Raw genomic sequence first — 22,637 nt, 5'->3', positions numbered from 1 at the left:
GTGCTCTCAGGAGCCTTGAACCAGGTTTCTGTCACTGCACAGACATCGATGTTCTCCATACTGAGAAGGGCCTCGAGTGCGTGCATTTTGAGATTTAGACTTCTGGCATTGAGCAGCATTACCCTTAGTTTTTTCCTTTTTTGTGTTCTAGGGTGGTAGGTTTAGAATTTGAGCCTTGCCTAAAAAGGCACTATGGGGGTGGCAAGAGCCTTTGCCAATATCCGAATCCCAGGGTGACAGGTGCAAGCCGTCCCTTGACAGCGTGGCTTGTCCAGCATGTCATCCCAGGCAGACAGACATTGGATCCCCTTTGAATGACACCAGTGTTTAAGCCAATTGTTAAAGCTGATCATCTTATCTCTGTATTGTGGCATCATTCTTGGTGAAGGTAGGATACTGCTCAAGGTCAGGGTCATACCTGCCTGGGCTACATAATCAGAGAGCTCCTCAATGTCTCTTTTCATGTAGTCCAAGGAGGTACGTCTCAGGTCGTTTACACCAGCGTGGACAATGACTGAGTCATATTTGTACCTGCTGTTGAGAGACCTGAGTGCTTGCGTTATGTGGCGGATTCTAGCGCCCGACAGGCAGCTTACTGTGACCTTCTCCTTACTCAGTCTGGTGAGTGGGACGTCAGTGTGTCTGACTATGGAGTCACCAATGACTAGTGTGTCTGGCATTGTGTTTGGCCTTAAGGGCTGTGACTGTTTGACACTCTGACTGTGAGGTCTATGTGTTGCAGGTGTTGTGTTCTGAGGTGGTGGTTGTTTGGGTGTCTGCTTTGGTGGCCTCTGCTGTTTTGGTAGATTTTTGATCAGAGCCTTGAGTATGTCTTTGTGTGTTTATGTGTATGATTTGAGGTTGTGATGGTACTATGTGAGACTGGGTCTATAGTGTGTGTGGTAACCTTCTCCTCCTGACTGGTCTTGCCAGTCCTATGTTGAGAGAGCTCAGCCTCCAGTTTGGCCGTATAGTTGCATCTCTCGCATGTATTTGTGTTTTGTGGGAGGAGGAGAGGGTTGTCTGTGTACATGAGGCAATTGTAACATTGCCTCAATATTCAGGTTCACCAGCTGAGCAGGAGAGGACACTAGCAACTGATCCTCGACATGCTAGAAGGACTAGACAAAAAACTTTAAAAGAGATTCCGGGGCGTGAGTGACCGAGAAATGGGGGTTTGCCTTTTGGGGTGCTATCTATAAGAGTGCCGTATCAAGGTAATAAGTACTGTAGGAGCAAGTGCTAGGTTTAACAGATAGAGAAAAGTCTACTTGGAGTCAAGTAGAGATGATCTTTTAGGTATTAGAGAAAGTGCTAGTAACAGGGATGCTTAAAGGTAAGATTGAGAAGAATGCACTCTGCAGTGTGCACTAGAGAAGTTAGATATGAAAGTAGGTAACTTGAGTTTTACCTGTTTAAAAAGTTAAGGTTTAGTGGAGAGTTACTATTTTTAAAACAGCAAGATGGACTGAAAGGGGTGGTTATTTTGTATTTTGGTACTATGAAATACTGTAGGATGGCCAATAAATTTAAATAATTGAAGGGGTGGGATTTCAAAAGTGATGGTTTTGTGATTACTCACATAAGCCAGTGAAAGTAGAGAGAAATGAGATATATGGTCAGATTAACATAAGAGGCGGGCAACTAGAAAGACAGTGGTATTTAACAAGACAACTTAAATGGGTGGGAGGGAGGGGTCTTTAGAATCAGTGGTGATTTTGTTTTCATAATTATCTTTGGAAGATTTTATGAGGGATCGCATGTTCTTACTGAGGCTGACCACGGAGTTCCTCCAGTCATGGAATTTTACTCTTTTTTTGCAACAGTTTCTTTCTTCTGTTGTAGAGTTTGTCTATGGCAGGGGACCACCAGATTGGCTTCCTTTTTTGGAGGATAGCATCTGTTAGGGACTGCACGATTCATGCACTCGTGTAAGTGCTTATAAAGTGCAACTGTATAGGATTCAGCAGTCATACCTCTATTGTCCGTCGGCATTGGTGTCGTGACGTTTGCCACTTCTGTCTTAAGAAGCATGAAGTTGGCTTTGGAGAAATTTTTTACGGTGGTTTCCCTAATGGGGGGTGGGATGTGGATTTCTAGGGTGATTTGCTTGTGGTCAGATCTGACCAATGAGGAATTGACCTCTGGTGTGGAACACCGGTTGCCCATGTTGGTAATGATCAGGTCTAGGATATTGCTGCCCCTGGTGGGGGTGTGGATAAGTTGATCCATGGCATTGGAATTTACGAATTACAGAAAACGTTGAGCACAAGAGTTGGTACATGAGTAGTTTTCCCAGTTAATGGTGAGGTAGTTGAAATCGCCCATTATTAGGGTGTTAGGTTGTACCCTAATATTTTCCAGTGTATCAAGAAATGAGGAGTGGGAATCCTTGGGCATGGTGGGGGATCTGTAGCAAGCTACAATTTGGATTGTGGTCTTGCTCAGAGTTAGTTGCACTTGGATAATCTCGGATGCATTATGCTGAGCAGCTAGCCTGGATGTGTAGATATCCTTAATGAATATGGACACACCTCCATTAGTGCTTCGGTTCAGGTTAGGTGGCCGAAAGGTGTGGTATGAATTATAGCCTGGCAATGCAGGGGTGCTCTCTGGAGCCTTGAACGAGGTCTCTGTCACTGCACAGATGTCGACGTTCTCAATTTTAAGGAGTGCCTCGAGTGAGTGCATTTTGAGGTTTAGACTTCTAGCATTAAGAAGCATTACCCTCAGATTTTGCTTGCTTGTACCTGTTATGGTGGTGAATTTGTCATTTGAATCTTGCCTAAAAAAGGCACTATAGGAGTGGCAAGAGCTTTAGCCAGTATCTGGAATCCCAAGGGTGACAGGTGCAGGCCATCTCTGGCATTGTGGTTTGTCGATCATGTCATCCCAGGCATACAGAAAATGGATCCCCTTAGAATGACACCAGAAGCTTAGCCAATTGCTGAAGTCAATCATTTTGTCCTTGTACTGTGGTATCATTCTGGGTGATGGCAGGATGCAACTCAGAGCTAGGGTCATACCTGCCTGGGCTACAAGATCAGACACTCCTCCATGTCTCTTTTCATGTAGTCCAGGGAGGTACGTCTCAGGTCATTCACACCAACATGGACAATGACAGAGTCATATTTGTACTTGTTGTGGAGTGACCGGAGTGCATCCGTTATGTGGAGGATCCTGGCACCTGACAGGCAGCTGACAGTAACTTTCTCCTTGTTTAGCCTGGTGAGTGGAACATCAGTGTGCCTGACTATAGAGTCACCTATGACTAGAGTGTTGGGTACATTGTTATGCCTTATGGGCTGTGGTTGAGTGGCACACTGAGTTTGTGGGCTATGTGTCATTTGGGTTGTGTTGGGGGGTGTGGAGGTTGCTTGCGTTTCTTCTTTGGAGGTCCCTGTTGCTTGGATAGATTTTTTTGAGAGCCTCAGGTGTGTGTTTTGTGTTTCTATGTGTGTGTTTTGGTGGTGCAGGTTTTGAGGAACTATGTGATGAGTGTGGTGTGGTGCAAGTGTTTACCTTCTCCTCTAGACTGTCTAGTCCAGTCTTGGGTGAAGAGAGCTTTGTTTCCAGTTTGGCTATATAAGTGCATCTCTCACAGGTTGTAGTGTTGGGTGGTAGGAGGAGAGGGTTGTCTGTGTACGAGGCAATTGCTGCATTGCCTCAAGATGCCCAGATTAATCAGGTAGACAGGAGAAAACACCGGGAGCGGACCCTTAGACATGCTTGGACAGGTGCTTATTTATTAAGTACTAAAAACTGTTTTCTTCTAGACAAGTGAGGAAAGTTGAGTGCTGTAGTAATTTGTAGCTTATTTAGTGCTTACAATGAGTTCTGAACAAGTGCTGAGCTCAAAGAAACAGATTTGAGTGCTGAAACTAGAAAACAGGCTAGTTCTAAGAAACAAAATTAAGCTAGAAGGCTTCCCTCCAACACAGAAAGGCTTGGGGGCTCAGAAGCTTACAAACAGTCCTGGATACAGCAAATCTGTATCTGGACTAGACGACTTACAGGAAAGGCAGGAAACAAGCTTAGAAAAAAAAATTATTTATTTTTTTGTAAAGGGGAAAGGAGGAGCAGAAACTAACTAGGTTGGCCTTCTCAAATGTTCTCCCTGGATTAGGTAGAATGAGGTAATGACACTAGACAGGGAGGAGTGTCCCACATCAAATTTACAGTAGGGGCGAGCAACTGCAAATCCAACCAGATGCTTAACAATTGTAGAAAATTTCTAGTTAATACCTCAATAAACGTGCTATAAATAACTCAGAAATAAGCAAAAAACAGGATACTTAATGTTATATATCACAGATTAGTTGGCTCAGAGCCCTTCCTCCGACTAGCTCAGTGTGAAATGGCCTTTGTATTCCTCTACTCTGTTTGTCGCAAATTTGTATCTTATTATGTTATTTTATAGTTCACGTTATATGAGCTTAACAAGGCCACCCAGTACCATATATTTAGTGATAAAATATGTACAGAAGATCTTAGAGAAAGGAGACAGACAAAGTTTGCTTTCATATTGATATGTCTTCATTTCACAAAAAAAAATTAGGGGAAAGCCAGCATAAACATGAGACTGGCAGTTACAGCAGAGGATTAAGGCTATGATCTATTAATGAGCTGCTTCCTGCAGTTGATTCGATTTCACCAACTTCTATATGCTTTCTCTGTAATTCTTAGCAAGTCGAAGTGCTCAGAGACAAATGGGAAACTGCTCTAGGCTTCTCAATGAATTCATATGCCTAGTAACTACATATGAAAGTACAGTTGCAGAAGTCTTGCTTGCCTGTAATAGTAGATGGTCAAATTCCTCATTGTCTCAGTGACATTTTTGGTTATCTGCCAAGGTAACCCAGTATTGTAAAGCTTCCAAAAGCTCAGATTCCCCTCCTTCTCTCTTCCTGTGACAGCTGATTGGCTAAGCATATATTAAGAGAGAAGCCTTCAGCTGTCACAGGAAGAAGTGTTCAGGCATTTTCACTTCCACAAAAAAATGACAGGAAAGTACCTGAAGCAAGAATCATCTAACAGGGTAAATTCACAATCAATCCCAGTACCATATAAAAACCAAATCCAGCAACAACTGAATAAAAGAGGCTAAACTCACCTCAACTACCTGAGGGATGATGGGAGGGTGCTGCCACTGAGGGAGTGAAGAATTTGAATATCTACTGTTACAGGTAAGTAGGACTTATGCAGCTGTACTATATTCATCATTCTCACTGCTTCAGTGGCATTTTGGGTAGATTCCCAAAGCTTACCCACCAAACTGGGAGGTGGAAGGATAAGATCCAGGAGTCCATGGGGAATGGTCCGAGCAAAGTTTGCTCTGAACCTTGAAAATGAATCCAGCTCAGAGTGCTTTGTAAAGTTATGGACAAAGGACCAGGTTGCTGCCTCTAGAACGCTTCTAGAGTCCAACTCTTTCCAATGCACCATCAAAGCGAATAATGCCCTAGTCGAGCAAGTGTTACCCTTGCCTGAAACAGATTTACCATGGTGGGAGTACCAGAAAACAGAAGAGGAAAATCACTGTGCAACAGTTTGTGTAGACACTAGTTGACCTTTCTTAGCCCCATACAGCAGACAAACAGCTGTTCAGCATTCCTAAAGGGCTTTGTTCTGTCAAGGTAGTACCTGAGCTGCCTGTGCACACCCAAGGAATGTAGACTGGGAGACTGAAGGCTTCATTCAATGTAAATTCAGTAACAATTTTAGGCATGAATGATGGATTAGTGTGTAACACAACCCTGTCCTTGTGAAAAATCAGATAGGGTTGGCCTACCACGAGAGCTTGCAGCTCAGAGACTCGCCAGTGGGCCGAAACACCAATTCATAACTTAAAGGTAAATTCAAACTTTCATCTTTTAAATCATCAAAGAAATTCTGATTACATAACCATGCATACTGTCTTAAAACAACAGAAGCAGCATTTCTCAAGACTATATCTGCACATTCAAGCACACTACTGTAAAAGCAAGCTTCGAAACGTGAGCCAAATCAGAAACAATTTAAATCATGTAAATGTTATGCATTGCAAATAAGGATGAAGCAAAATCATTTCCCTTACCTGTGCCAGGTAATGGAACAGCCCGGAAGGACATGTCTAAACCTGTTCCACAGCGGCCAGCCAAAGATACAGTAAAGAGATGTGGGTCAAAAGGTTTAAGTGGTCTGCAGGATCAGCAGTGGTCCTGACAGAATCACTAACTGTAGGCTGAAGCATATTTTTATTATTTTTATTTTTATTTCCATTTTATATGCAATAAGATTTAATGGGGGAATTCCAGAGTTAGGATCCATCAAGTCAAGGGAGAGAACACCAGCCAGAATAATAAACTGACAGTTCTAGATAATGTTTTATAATAACCACTTAATGTTTCTAGTAATAAGTATGTCCACACCAAACTACACTTTGTCAAACTGTGCTATTATCACAGTTTGAAATTTTTCAAAATACTTTTGCAACTGACAGAAGTCAAATAATTTCCAGTATACCAAGTCCAAACACCAAAGCTGCAAATGTGCCAAATCAGCATTATAAATTAGCTCCACAAACTCTAACCATGTTAAACTGCAGAAAATAACATTTAATAGCAATTTAAGCTACATTTTTGTGCCAGAGAAAGAGAGAGAGAGAGAGAGAGAGTAAAATCTCTACAGTACATCAAGTAACTTAATTTGCGGTAAAATCTCAATCTGATGTTAAAAACACACAGGGCAGAGTCACACATCTAGTAAATAATATACAAAGGCTGAAAAATACAAATTCTGCAACATTTTCCTGTCAAAAGATGAAAATAAAGCAGAGTAGCTACAGTAAAGATAGGCCCCTAGCAGCGCACACACACACACACACACACACACACACACACACACATACTGTACTTCTGAGAGAATTCTGAAAATTTCCTCAGAAACAGTAAAATGAACAGTTGTCCAAGACAAAAGCCACATAAACACTACTACAAGCAGAAATTCCCACAGAAATTACTACAAACACTGACAGAAATAAAACATGAAATTATGAAATATATTTTGAATACATACACAAATAGAACAAGAATAATAAAATGAGAGGAGCCTCCACATGGGGTTTATCTGAGCAGTAAGCTGGAAAATCAGAACTAGATCCTCTGCAGAGCGAGAGGACTTTCTTATTTGGATGGCAGAAAAAGACTGAACACTCACTTCCTCTGACAGCTGAAGGCCTCCCTGACAAGGTATGCTCAGACAATCAGCTACCACAGGAAAAGAAATGGAGTCTGAGCTTTTGAAAGCTGGTCAGGATTGGGTTACCTTGTCAGATGATTCAAAATACCATGGAGGCAGTTGGAATAATGAACATCCTAACTGAAACAAATACACCTATAAGCAGGGTAAACGTGAGCTGTAAGAGAAACATGTGAGGAAATTTTATACTTTATAACACCACTTGTGTCTATAAGCAGAAGTACAATTTACTGGACTGAAATTTCTCCTTTGATCACAAACTGCAGTCAAACAAGTTTAAGGTTCTCAGAAGGTGTAAGAGGAAACCTCCTCCCTCAAGTCAAAGGAAAGAATGAGTCTCACCTAAATATGTAAAAAGAAATTACATGGAGCACTCAAATACAAACACTGCAATGAACAAAGTTTTTTTGGACTTTGTACCACACTGCTTGGTGATCACCAGCTGCTTACAATTAGGTAACTGTAACTGTTCCCTCAACATTGACTGCTTTCACTCTGCATTTCCACCCTGAAGGGGAATCTCAGGTATCTACTAGGGATATGTATCAAGGAAACCACACACTTAACACAGCTAGTTTCACAGTCAGGAGCTGTCAGGAGGGGAGGCCATCATCCCAGAAGCCACAAAGGGTGAATGATTTTTTTTTGTACTATGCCCTAAACTCTACAATCCCAAGTTAGCTGCTGGTTGCAGCCACAATACTGGTCTCACATATACAAGTCTCCCCGCGTGTTTGCTCTGGTTACTGTGCATACTGCTTGGCGTGTGTACTCCTGGCTTAACCAAACAGATGCTGGTAACTCCAGTTACGAATGCAATCTCCACTAAGCATCATCACAGCAGTGAACATGACTGCCTCTATACCTTCTAGATTGGTCAACCAGCACTGGCCACACAATCTCATCCTCCATGGCCAGTTCCTCTAAAGCAGGTTGCTAATCATTCCTAGTTCAGCTGGGTTAGAATCAGGATTTTATTCCTCTTTGCCAAACAGCTGGCTGCACTGTATTTTAGTTAATTCTTAATAAATACTTACCTATCATTAAGTTTCCAGAAGCAGACTTTCCATTACATACCATGCATGCACCAATTAGCACATTAGGCTTTCACTAATGAATAGCTAGTCAAATGAGTGCATTCAGTGACATTATCCCATATTTAGACTGACCTGACTTAACTACCAGAGCAGAAAATGCTTAAGAATTATTTCACCTTCTCCTGAAACAGATGGGGTTTCCCAGGAGGACAGACTCACCATACAAAGAATGGTGGTGTACTAATACTATTAGAGAACTGCACGCTGCAGCAGTTAAGAAAATAATGGACAATAAAACCATAGAAAAACTTTGAATTCTTTAATTCCTACCTGTGTAGTGCAACCTTAAGTAAGCCAATAAGATTCCTTGTGATTTGGGGCTATATCTGTCAAGCAAACAGTACTGCCCGACAGGATAGATTTTATCGGGAAAAAAAAAGGACTACCCAAAGGTGCTGGGAGGCCAGATGGCACAGTAGGAGGAGGGCCCTCCCACCACTGGGAAGGTCTGTTATTTCCCTGATAACCACCAACCTGGAAGGTGTTACTGCACTTAGATAATGGGAAACCTATTACTTTTCATGTTTGCTTTTTTATTAGTATATACATTTTTTAATATTTTTGATATAAAGCAGTTACTCTGCCTGTACCCAAGGATGAGAGACTGGTGATTGGAGCAGATTTTAATGGGCATGTTGATGAAGGGAACAGAGGGGATGAGGAAGTGATGGGTAGGTATGGTGTTAAGCAAAGGACTGCAGAAGGTCAGATGGTAGTGGATTTTGCGAAAAGGATGGACATGGCTGTGATGAATACGTATTTTAACAAGAGGGAGGAGCATAGGGTGACATACAAGAGTGGAGGAAGATGCACACATGTGGATTATATCTTATGTAGAAGGGCCAGTCTGAAGGAGACTGTAAAGTGGTGGCAGGGGAAAGTGTAGTTAGACAGCATAGGATGGTGGTTTGTAGGATGAGATTGGTGATCAAGAAGAGGAGGATGAGTGTGAGGGCAGCACCAAGGATCAAATGGTGGAAACTGAAAAAGGGTAATTGTGAGGTGATTTTCACGGAAGAGTTAAGGCAGGCACTGGGTGGCAGTGAAGAGTTACAGAATAGCTGGGTAACTACAGCAGAGCTTGTAAGAGAGATGGCTAGAAAGGTGCTTGGTGTGACATCTGGAAAGAGGAAGGAGGACAAGGAGACCTGGTGGTGGAATGAAGAAGTACAGGAGAGTATACAGAGAAAGAGGCTGGCGAAGAAGAAGTGGGATTGTCAGAGAGATGAAGAAAGTAGACAAGAGTATAAGGAGATGAGGTGCATGGCAAAGAGAGAGGTGGTGAAGGCTAAGGATAAGACGTATGAAGAGTTGTATAAAAGGTTGGACACTAAGGAGGGAGAAAAGGACCTGTACCGATTGGCTAGACAGGGGGACCGAGCTAGTAAAGATGTGCAGCAGGTAAGGGTGATAAAGGATAATGAGGGAAACGGACTCACAAGCGAGGAGAGTGTGTTAAGCAGATGGAAAGAGTACTTTGAGGGGCTGATGAATGAAGAGAATGAGAGGGAGAGAAGGTTGGATGATGTGCGGATAGTGAATCATGATGTGCAGTGAATTAGCAAGGAGGAAGTAAGGATAGCTATGAAGAGGATGAAGTACGGAAAGGCTGTTGGTCCAGATGACATACCCGTGGAAGCATGGAGGTGTTTAGGTGAAATGGCAGTGGAGTTTTTAACTAGATTGTTTAATGAAATCTTGGAAAGTGAGAGGATGCCTGAGGAGAGGAGAAAAAGTGTTTTGGTACCGATTTTTAAGAATAAGGGTGATGTGCAGAGCTGTAGTAACTACAGAGGGATTAAATTGATCAGTCACAGCATGAAGTTATGGGAAAGAGTAGTGGAAGCTAGGTTAAGAAAGGATGTGATGATTAGTGATCAGCAGTATGGTTTCTTGCCAGGAAAGAGCACTACAGATGTGATATTTGCTCTGAGAGTGTTGATGGAGAAGTACAGAGAAGGTCAGAAGGAGTTGCATTGTGTCTTTGTGGATTTAGAGAAAGCATATGACAGGGTGCCTAGAGAGGAGTTGTAGTATTGTATGAGGAAGTCGGGAGTGTCAGAGAAGTATGTAAGAGTGGTACAGGATATGTACAAGTGTGACAGCGGAGAGGTCTGCGGTGGGAGTGACGGATGCATTTAAGGTGGAGGTGGGATTACATCAAGGATCAGCTCTGAGCCCTTTCTTATTTGCAATGGTGATGGTCAGGTTGACAGACGAGATCAGACAGGAGTCCCCGTGGACTATGATGTTTGCAGATGACATTGTGATCTGTAGTGAGAGTAGGGAACAGGTGGACGAGACCGTAGAGAGGTGGAGATATGCTCTAGAGAGAAGAGGAATGAAGGTCAGCAGGACTAAGACAGAATATATGTGTGTGAATGAGAGGGAGGATAGAGGAATGGTGAGGATGCAGGGAGTAGAGGTGGCGAAGGTGGATGAGTTTAAATACTTGGGATCAACAGTTCAGAGTAATGGTGAGTGTGGAAGAGAGGTGAAGAAGAGAGTACAGGCAAGATGGAGTGGGTGGAGAAGAGTGTCAGGAGTGATTTGTGACAGACGAGTATCAGTACGAGTGAAAGGGAAGGTCTACAAGAGAGTAGTGAGACCAGCTATGTTATATGGGTTGGAGACAGTGGCATTGACAAAAAGGCAGGAGTCAGAGTTTGACGTGGCAGAGTTGAAGATGTTAAGATTTGCACTGGGTGTGACGAGGATGGACAGGATTAGGAATAAGTATATTAGAGGGTCAGCCCAGGTTGGAAGGTTTAGAGAAAAAGCCAGAGGCGCAAGATTACATTGGTTTGGACATGTGCTGAGGAGTGATGCAGAGTATATTGGGAAAAATATGCTAAGGATGAAGTTGCCAGGTAACAGAAAAAGAGGAAGGTCTAAGATAAGGTTTATGGATGTGGTGCGAGAAGACATGCAGGTGGTTGGTGTGACAGAGCAAGAGAGGACAGGAAGAAATGGAAACAGTTGATCTGCTGTGGCGACCCATAACGGGAGCAGCCGAAAGAAGTAGAAGACTCTGCCTAATGTTTCAAACTTGCTATACCATACGTCATTGTCACTGGAGAAGAATTTTACATCTAAAATACAAGTCATGTAAGTAATTTATGTCCACATATACAAACATTGATGCAGAAGGAGACAGAGAGAGACTCACACACAGAAACACAGGCATGTAGCATTCATTTTTTCTTTGCATTTCTTTTATGCTCAATAAATGTAGCATTTTAAGCCATGCTTAGTGAAGTGAAATTATAAAAGCAAGTCACTGTAGCTGCTACTACAGTTACCTTTGCTGCTTGAGCTGTTTTTAATTTTATTTTTTCTTTCAGTTTACTTTTCTTATTATCACAACACAGCAAAGCAATGTATAGCCATCACAAAAAAGATGGTAGCCTTTTTTTGCCAGTCCATGCTTTGCAGCATATACTTGCTTTTTACTGCGTGATATCTGTACATTAATACCCTGCTGGAGAACATTTTCATCCAATACGATTCTGATGTATATTTTACCCATTATCTAACGAGTGTTCTCCTTTTTTCGGTTACTCCATTATTCTGTGGACTATAACGAACAGCCTTTATAAAAATGCAATATAAATAAATAAATTCAAAACACAGTTGTTGGCATATTAACAATGACAGAGATCCTTTTTTACAAATCTAAAAGAAAACACAATTTATTACAACACAGAAGACAGTTGAGTCAGAATGCAAAGAACTTGAAAGACGACACTGGTTCTTACCTTGAACTGCAAGTAATGTACTGGAGGAGGTGTGATGACATTGTTAAAAGGGGCAAACCTGTGCTCATATCGCACCTGTTCACTGTCAAGTTCAAATTTTGGTTTCCTCACTTTTCCATCCATATCAAAAGCTATCATGGTCTGAAAAACAAAATAAATAAATTAATCAGTGCTCACTTGTAAAGCAAAGAGCCATTTAATTCTCTGTTGCCTAGCCCCCACAATAACACACCTGTCATTCTGCTCAGTTTATTTGCACTTGCCATTCTACTATGTTATGGCTAACTCCAATGGTATGAGGCAGCTTGTCTTAAGGTTATGTTAATCTCTGCGGAAGACCAGTGTACATAATATCAAAATACCAAAAAAGTACAGTTTTGTACCTACCATAAATGTAGATGTTCGAAGATCCACATTGCTGCAGTCCTTACATATGGGTAGTCCGCTGTCCTCGGTCGGCCCGAATACCAAAGTATTAGGCTGACATCGGTCAAGGCGCTTAAAACTGACATCAGGACGTCAGGGTACAAAAGCGCATGACCGACGTCATATCCTCAGTCTTTTCTTGCCCCAGATGTCAGAAGGCCCTAAAAAGAAAGGCCAAAGCCAAAAAACAGCAAAGAACAACCAACCACCCCTGCACTAACCATATTTACAATATGTACAACCCAAACCACACAACCACCTCTAACTACAGAGGGGAAGGAGGGAGGGTAAATTGGACTGCAGCAATGTGGATCTTCGAACATCTACATTTATGGTAGGTACAAAACTGTACTATGTTCTTCATCTCACATTGCTGCAGTCCTTACATATGGGTAGAATCCCAAAGCAGAGGTAAGGGAGGATGGCAAAACTATAAAGCATTAGGAGCTGCCAAAATGCCCTGTAAAATTGCAGTGGCAAAACCAGCCCTAGATTTAGAGTAAAGTGGAAGGTGGTAATGCTTAGAGAAAGTATGCACTGAACTCCAAGTAGCTGCCTCCAAAATATCTTTAGTAGCCACCCCTTAAAAAGGCTGTAGAAGTGGCAGTAGCCCTAGTGGAATGAGGCCTAATCCCAGGTGGAATCTCCTTACCATGATGGGAATAACAGAAAGCAATACAAAAACCGATCCACTTAGAAATAGTTTGTTTTGAAACAGGTTTGCCCTGAGAACCCAAAGCAAATGAAACAAACAACTGCTGAGACTGCCTGAACCCTTTAGTTCTGCTCAAATAATATCGCAACTGTCTGTGTATATCCAAAGTGTGCAAAATCTTCTCCCCTTTATTTTGGGGGTTTGCATAAAAAGTAGGCAAATGAATAGTTTGGTTTAAAGCCACACTAGAAACCACTTTAGGCATAAAGGAAGGGTTAGTGCAAAGACACCCTATCCTTGTGGAAAATTAAGAAAGGCTCAACCGCCATAAGGGCCTGTAATTCAGAAACCCTTCTACAGAGGTAATGGCCAACAAAAAAGCAGTCTTCCATGATAAATATTTCAACTCGGCAGTAGCTGCAGGCTCAAAAGGTTGTAGAGTGAGTTTCGCCAACACAAAATTGAGATCCCAAGCAGGAGTAGGAGCTCTACGTGGGGGTCTTATATTCTTTGCCCCTCTAAGGAATTGCTTAAACAAAGGATGAGAAAATAATGGTGGGTCACAGTCATAGTGAGCAGAAATTGCTGCAGCATGAACCTTTATAGAGGAGAAGGACAAACCTTTGTCCAATAACTCAGTAAGGTATTGAAGAGCAACACTTAAATTAGGTTTAGAAACATCAAAGTCCTTTGCTGTACTCCATATTAAAAATCTCCTCCATTTATCTGCGTAAACTTTCCTTGTACTAGGCCTTCTGGCCTCCAAAATAACATTCAAAACTTGTTGTGGAAGCTGAGACCCTCCAGGGTTTAAAACAGAATATGCCAGGCTGTCAGATGCAGAGAGTGGAGTTTGACATTGAGTAAATGACTGTTCTCCTGAGACAGCAGGTGTGGAATCGAAGGCAAAGGCCATGGAGGCTCCCGTACCAGATTTCTCAGTAATGGGTACCAGTGCTGTCGAGGCCAATCCGGAGCTATTAAAATCATGGTTGGCTTGTCCTGTCTGACCTTCAGGAGTACCTTTGGGAGGAGAGGCAGTGGTGGAAAGGCATACACGTGAAGATTGCTCCAATTGAATGAGAGAGCATCCACTCTCCAAGCTGTGGGATGAAACCTTTTTGTGCAAAACTTTGGCAACTGGTAATTTAGTGGAGAAGCGAACAGATCTATGTCTGGAGTTCCCCATAACACTGTCAATTTTTGAAATACATGAGGATCCAATTTCCACTCGTGGGGATCCATAATTTGTCTGCTCAACACATCTGCTAAGGAGTTCTGTGCTCCTGGCAGAAACCTTGCCTGAAGATTTAGCTGTAAACTGAGAGCAGTCTCCCACAAAATCATTGCTTGTCTGCATAGAGGGTATGAATGTGTCCCCCCTTGCTTGTTGATGTACCACATGACAGTTGTGTTGTCTGTTTGAATCAACACATGCCCTGGAAGAAGTAAATCCTTGAAAGCTATCAATGCAAATTGGACTGCTAACATCTCCTTCAAGTTGATATGTAAATGTTGAAGTCTGGCAGGCCACGTGTCTTGTACCCATTTTCCATTTAGATGAGCTCCCCAAGCTTTGTCTGAGGCATCTGTCGTTAGAATCTGACTCGCCTCTGGTCGGGTCACAGAGAGCCCCTTGTTTAGGTGACATTCCTAAGCCCACCACAAAAATTCCTTTTGAATGCAAGGTATTATCCGAATGACAGTGTCCATATCTTGGCAGTGTTGCGTCCATACATTTTTGAGATACCATTGTAGCTTCCTCATATGCAGTTTGGCATTGGGAAGTACCAGAATACAAGATGCCATGAACCCCAAGGCTTGAAGGACTGTCCTTGCAGTCAGCCTGGACTGACGAGACAATTGATGGAAATAAAGAGAAAGATTCTTTTGTTTGTCCGGGGTCAAAAAGGCCATCTGGGATGCTGTATTCAGTCTCACACCCAGAAAGCACATGCCCTGAGAGGGTACTAGACTGGACTTTATTTCGTTCACAGAATACCCTAGGCATCTTAACACTGCCATCACATACTGTAAATGAAGAAGTTCGTCCTTTCCTTGAGCCAGAATCAGGCAATCGTCCAAATAAGGATAGATTTGTATTCCTCTTAGCCTGAAGAAAGCTACCACTGGAGCCAGAACCTTCGTGAACACTCTGGGCAGTAGATAAGCCAAAGGGCAATGCAGAGAACTGATAATGAAAAGCCCCAGCCAAAGCAGATACTTCCTGCAACTGGGCCTGATAGGAACATGAAGGTAAGCCTCCTTGAGATCCAGAGTCACCATCCAGTGATCTTTGCCCAGCAGAGGTAAAAGCTGTTGTAACGTCAACATTTTGAACTTGGGAATGTCCAGATATGTGTTGAGGATAGATAAATCCAAAATTGGTCTCCACGTGTTCCCTTTCTTTGGTACTAGAAACAGGTGAGAATAAAATCCTAGGCCCCCTTCTGGCAGAGGGACCGGTTGTATAGCTCCTATCTGAAGTAGTAGAGAAATCTGTTTGTGAGCCTCTAGTCTTTGCTGAGGAGGAACGTCTGGCATGCCTTTGAAAGGAGGCAAGGTATGGAAATAAAACTTGTAACCTTGGTGTATGATATCCAATACCCATTTGTCCTGGGTAATTAAAATCCAATTTTCCTTGAAGAGTGCCAACCGTCCTCCCAAAGGTGCTGCCAGGCAAGAAGGATCTGGCAGCTGAAAAAGTAGGTCATTGGGCCTGTTTACGAAAGGACTGGCCCCTGCCCTCACTTGAAGATTGTGCAGGTGAACTCCATGTTCTAGGTCTGAAGGAACTCTGAGCTCTGCCCCTACCACGTCTAGATCTACCCCTAGACTGGGAATCAGAAGAAGGATACGTCCACCCCTTAGCAGGCCAATTTCTACTAAACTTCGGAGGCTGAACTTGCAAAAAATCTTTAACAGTCTGCATAGACTTAGCCTTGTCTTCCATTTTCTTCAAGACTGACTCCACAGGTGGGCCAAACAACACTTCAGACTGCAAAGGAGCATCCAAAATCCTTGTCTTAACATGGTCAGATAAATTCTGATCCTTAAGCCAGGCATGCCTGCGAAGAACTGAACCAGTGGCAGCCACCCTAGAAGAGGCCTGCAAAGCATCAAAACCACACTGTAAAGAATGCTTACCCACCTGTTCAAAAACATGCACCAAATCTTGTAATTCTTTGCACTCAATGCCTTCTGCCAGAGCATCCACCTTAGATTTCAATTGCGAAAGAAGAAAATTTTGATATTTCAACATATGAAACTGGCAATTCAAAGCCCTCATTGCTAAGGTAGAAGATGTATAGACCTTCTTTCCCCATCTATCCAAAGCTCTGGCCTCTTTATCTAGAGGAACCGGATTCTTTACAACAGAGGCCCTGACACCCTTAGGTCCCTGACTAATAGTTTCTGGGTCCGCCCTAGGACTCTTATAGAGATATTTATGAGCCTCAGGCACCCTGTAATACCTATCCGGTTTAACAGGCGCAGGAGGAAGAGAATCAGGATTAAGTGAAGCCTCTGAAAATACATCTTGCACAACATCCAGAACAGGGGTATAGCTAAGGGCCTATGTTGAGGTAAAACAAAAATTCCCTAAGCCTTTTCCGTGAATCAGAGAAGTCCTGACCTTCCCACTTAAAATGTTCCCTCATAGAATGAAGTGTCTCTGAAAAGAAAAATCCTCTGGAGGAGAAGCAGAAGGAGTGGAATCTTCTGCATCAGAATCAGAATAAGGAGTGTACTCCTGCAAGTCTTCAGCGAAGACTCTGAAACATCCGAAGCCTGTTCAAAACTTTCCAACTCTGGCTCCACCCTAGGCCTCTTATCAGGAGGGGGCAAAGAACCTCTAATCAGAGTAATCAAATCTTCTGCCATTTTAAGCATGTGCTTCTTAGGCACAGACCCTGCAGAACTAGGACTGACACCAACAGAAGCTAAACCTGGCCTGCCTCTGGAAGAAGCCTTGGAAACAGAAGGAGAGGGTCTAACCACCCTGGGAAGGGAGGGGAGTACAGAAACCTGAGAAGCCCCTTCAGCCTGACCTGCCTCTTGAGAGGCCACATCCTGCAAAATCAAAGTCTCCCCCTGAGACTCCAGAGAAGTCTCCATCGGAACCACCGGTTCCACTGAAGCCTCTAAAGAACCGGCATCCGGAACGGACGACTCATCTTGCCTGGGTTTAACCGCCTACCGAAGACCAACCTAGCACAATCTAACCTTCGCTTAATAGTGCGCTTATTAAACCTAGCACAAAAGCGACACTCGACTACGTCGTGCTCAGGCCCCAAACAAGGAATGCACAAAGAATGATAATCCCTATGCGGTATCTGTTTCCCACAAGAAATACAATTATTCACTTTTTCTGACATCCGGTAATACACTGAGGCAAGAAAAAAACAAAATATTCCCCAACGGGGTACTTAGCCAACTTGGATTCGGTCTGAAACTCCGAACTCGAAAAATTTCAGAACGCCGAACGGCACTTGCAACGCTGCTTCTGCATCGGACCATGCAGCAAAAAAGACTGAGGATATGACGTCGGTCATGCGCTTTTGTACCCTGACGTCCTGATGTCAGTTTTAAGCGCCTTGACCGACGTCAGCCTAATACTTTGGTATTCGGGCCGACCGAGGACAGCGGACTACCCATATGTAAGGACTGCAGCAATGTGAGATGAAGAACATCAAGATGAATACAACACTATGAATAGCACCTCAATGACCCCCAAAAATTACTTGTATTGCTATAGCGGGCTTTGTCACAATTCCACCAGTAGCCCCTACTTTACAGGTTCAGAGGCTGAGACAGACTAGGCTAAAGATCACCAGGGCTTTTATAAACCTAGCTAAGCAATCCAGCTCAATGGTGTTATGTATTATGGGCGTTTAGTAGGAGGGGGTATACTAGTTACAAAGTTTCTAGAGGTTATGTAGGGGGGTATATTAGTTTGGGCATTAATTTCTATGTTTGTATATCAGAGACATGGGAGTTCAGACCTGGGGTGAATTTCTGATTTTCCCAACCATTTGCCAAGGTTATGCTTAAATAGGTTTATGGAAGGACTGTGCTTCACACAGATTTGGAGCCTGTTCAAGAGCATGGGATTCTCTGAGAAACATATCTGTCTCACCAATGTGTTTTATTTATGTTACAAGCAAAATTTAAATCTTTGGATCTAGTGGTTCTGATGCTGTTTGTTTGGTGGATGTGCAAAAGGTTTGCATCTAGTGGTTCTGATGCTGTTTGTTTGGTGGATGTGCAAAAGGTCCATCACAGCTGGATCCGAGGATGGGTTGAATGTCAGACACAGATAGTTTGTCAGTAACCTGTAGGACACAGAGTACCGAGATAGGGCTTTAAGGTGATCTGTATAGGACAATGTGTTTATACCTTGGATTCTCCTGATAAGGAACATTTGTGGGCATGTTAGCTGTTCAAGCTGTCTAGTCAGATACATGGCAAAGGGGGCATTATACTCAATAATGGGTCTGATAAGGGCAGAATAAAGTAGCAACATGACTTCCTTGGACCTGGATGCCATATCTTTACTTATAAGTTGGGCAATTTGGAACAAGTTTCTTACTATCTTGGCTACATGTTGGTTAAAGGCCAGATTACTGTCTACATATGTTTTCAGATCCCTGACTACTGGGTCAACTCTGTATCATATCGATGGAGTAATTAGCCTGTAGCAGTTTTACCAAAAGGCACTATAACACATTTCTTGGCATTGAATTTTAGTCCATGACTTTAGCACCAGTCGTTTGTCTGTGTTAGGCCCTTGTAAGATGTTTGTGTCATGGGGCAATCTATTACAGCTCCATATTTGCAATCATCTGCAAACTTGGTCAAAACCCTCGACATTAGCCTTTACCTCTGAGAAGTAGATGCCAAATAGGAGCAGTCCCCATTGGTGACCAGTCTCTCAGTGGAGGTGTTATCACCAACCCTGACATCCTGGGTCCTGTCTGCGACCCAGCTTGTCAATCCAGCAAGTTATGTGGGATTTGTGCCCAATTTGGTGAGTTTGTCAACTATACCCGAGTGGGGTATTGTATCGAATGCCTTAGCCACGTCCACATAAGTGGTATGCACCGTCTTCCCCTCATCCATTGCTTTGGTGACATTCTAAAAGAAGTCCACAAGATTTAGTAGGCATGACCTTCCTTTTACAAAACCAAAATGGGTTGGGATCAGTGTCTGAAGGATGCCTATACATCTTTGCTAACCATTTCCATGATAATTCGTTACATAGCTTTGCATATTAGGCTAGAAAGACCATTAGGTCTGAAGGCTCTGTGGTCAGCTGATGGTCCATCCTTGTGAAATGGGATAACTACTGCAGTCCTCCAATCTTGTGGTACAAAGTCTATTTTGAGATTATAGTTGAAAAGTGACTCAAGTGTCCTGAATGGTCATGTTTCAAGCTATTTAGCAGGCATCCACATTTATTGTTACGCCCCGCTGAGGTTGTGTTTTTGGCCTTAGTGAGTGCCAACAGGATCTGCTCCCTGTTAATAGGTGGGGGGGGGGGTTATGCTAGTAGGTATTTCATGGAGGGAGTGGAGGTGAAGTTCAAGCTGAAACTGTCAGCCATCAAATTTGATATGTCACTCTGCTTAGTGAAGGTGGCACCAATGACCACCAGTTTGGCACACTGGTGTGTGCAGTCTTTGAGGTTTCGGACAGAACTGTAGATAGCCTTGTGGCAGTATTTAACCTGTGATGCCATCTTGACATCATAACTGGCCTTTTGGACTTAATTAGTCCTCTAAGTTTCCTGTTTAGTTTAATTAGAGAGCTCCTATCATTACAGGAGTTGCTTTTCCTGATTTTAGCCAAGCTTTTTTTCCTTTTGTTATATACCTTATTAAGATTAACACTCTACTAGTGTAGTTTATTTTCACAGTTTGTTTTGGGCTTACTATCAGTAAGAACAGCAGCCTCTATGCTTTTAATAACGTATATTGTCCACGTTCAACTCTTCACTTCTGTACCTTCTGTGACTTGCTCAGCATTTTCTCTTTTCAACAACTGCATTCAGTAACACGCTATTAAACACAAGTAGCAATCAGAAGAACAGATCCCCTATTCATGGAAGCCTTCCTTGGACATTGCTAAAAGGCAAGCACATGAACATTTATCATACTACATGGAGGATTTTTACATTTCACATTTTTCTTGTTTTATGTTGCTTGCTAACAGCAACTGGTTAAGTGTTGTATCCCAAGTTAAACTGTACTAGGTGGCAATAAATGGAAGCCTTTTAAAAAAAGATGGTTAAATATGAACTCAAGATGACTTATTTTACCTTAGCCACAAGGCAGCACAGCAAACACCTTTTTATATACATCAGGGAATGCCTGCTTTTGAGTGTTATCTTTCTGTTGTGCAAAAATGAATCTGGGCTGACAGGAAACAAAGGCTACAAAGCAGCTTTAGAATCCATCTGCTACTCATCTTTCGGGGTGCCTGGATGTTGTTAGGCAAACAAAGAAAAAAATGTGTGTGAAATACGTGTGTGTGTGTGTGTGTGTGTGTGTGTGTGTGTGTGTGTGTGTATATTTCATTAGATCCAACAACCCAACACTCTTTATCTATCATCTATTAGTGGCATTACCAGTTTTTCCATCAGTTGTCTAATAATTAGTTCTAAAGCGCATTCTGCATTCTAGCAAACCCCTCTTTATTTGCCCATCTTTATTTCCGGGTGTTTTTCATGTCCTTGACAATATACAATATGCTGAGTATCACTATTGTATGAAAAAATGCATTTCTAAATTAATCTTGCAAACTAAAAATTGAACTGATTCAAAATGCAGTCTCATGCTACAGAAACAATTCCTGCATGAAAGTACAGTTGTGTAAAATGTTACCATAATGGTAGATGTTCTTCTCTTTACTGTTGCACTATTCTTTACAATAGGCATCCCCTGCCAAGGGCAGCCCGACATCCAACCACTAGACCAAAACCTTTAGGTTGCTAAGCATACGCTGTACATCACACGTATGCTCCCCACATACAACATAGGGCATAAAGGTGGTGTCCAGAAGTACGATACTCAGAACTGAGAGCCCCAGTAGGAACGCAAGTCCAAGGATTAGACAGATGATAACCACATCTAGAAGGCAAAAGAACCAGGGTGAGAAGGGAGGGAGTGAATTACTTCAACAGTGAAGATAAGGACAGATTTTAGACAACTGTACTATGTTCTTCCATTTCACTGTTACAGTATTCTTTACAATAGGGAGACTGCAAAAGCTCAGGAAGAAGAGAGGGAGGAAGGAACAGCAGAGCCCTCTAGGAACTCATGAAAAATGGTCCTAGAAAAACCAGCTCTCGCCCTGGATATCACATCCAGCTTATAGCGCTTTGTAAAAGTATGCAGAGAAGTCCAGGTAGCTGCCTCAAGAATACAGTCAGTACCTAAACCTTTGAAAAAAGCACCAGAAGAAGCCACAGCCCTAGGAGAATGAGCCTTAATAGAAGAAAGAAGGCTCTTGCCATGAAAAGAACAACAAAAAGAAATGGCTTTGGATATCCAAGAATAAACAGTTTGCTTGGAAATAGCCAATCCCAAAGATCTAGGATGAAAGGAAACAAAAAGAAGATCAGATTTGCTAAAAGCTTTGGTCTTATCCAAATAAAATCTGAGTTTTCTATGCACATCCAAAGTGTACAAAACCTTCAAACTAGCAGATTACGGACATGGGGAAAAAGTGGACAAATAAATAGACTGATTAAGAGAAAACTCATTCACCACCGTGTGCATAAAAGAAGGATTAATTCAAAGGGACACCCTGTCCTTATGGAAAGCTATAAAAAGAGGAACAGCCATAAGGGTTGAAGCTCAGACACCCATCTGGCAGAAGTAACAGCCAACAAAAGAATAGTCTTTCAAGAACAATGCTGTAAGGAAGCTGAAGCTGCAGGCTCAAAAGGAGCCTGGGTCAATTTCTCTAAAACAAAATTAAAATGCTAGGAAGGAGGGACAGGCTTCCTGGGAGATCTAATATAGAGGGCGTCCTTAAGAAACTGTTCTATCTCAAATCTAGAAGCTAATGGAGGTGCAAAAGGCAAACAAGCAGAGATAGCTGACAAGTGGACCGTAACAGAACAACATGCCAATCCAGCATTGAGCAATTTACATAGATAAGACAGAACCAAAGGAATATCCACAGAAAGTGTATCCAGGTTACAGCAAAGACACCAAACAGAAAACCTCTTCTGTTCAGATAACTTGGATTTTCTAGTAATGGGTTTCCTGGCCTCCTGCTGGACCCTAAGCACGTCCTTAGAAAAAAGGTGCCGATATGTAATCAAAATCTTATTATCCACAGTGCCAGTTGAAGAGTGGACAGGTGGCTGTGGATGAGAGATCCCTTGTCTTGTGTGAGTAGGTCCACCCTGTGAGGCAACTTGTGATGACTGCCCTTGGCTGAAGGCAGAAGAGG

The 22,637-nt window shown here is 42.6% G+C and overlaps 1 protein-coding gene across 1 annotated transcript in view; it reads right to left on the bottom strand.

Annotated features, from left to right (window-relative positions):
• Positions 1-22,637, bottom strand: part of NAA35 (N-alpha-acetyltransferase 35, NatC auxiliary subunit) — a gene marked incomplete in the record, with an annotated part of 1,521,359 nt that overhangs the window by 124,558 nt on the left and 1,374,164 nt on the right. The window contains 1 exon segment of the mRNA XM_044060897.1: positions 12,095-12,235. Coding sequence (XP_043916832.1) covers positions 12,095-12,235 — 141 coding nt within the window.

Source organism: Protopterus annectens, chromosome 2.part0 (genome assembly GCF_019279795.1).
Source record: "Protopterus annectens isolate FY-2018-M chromosome 2.part0, PAN1.0, whole genome shotgun sequence".
Classification (NCBI taxonomy): Eukaryota; Metazoa; Chordata; order Ceratodontiformes; family Protopteridae; genus Protopterus; species Protopterus annectens.
This window is presented reverse-complemented; position numbering and strand designations above follow the sequence as displayed.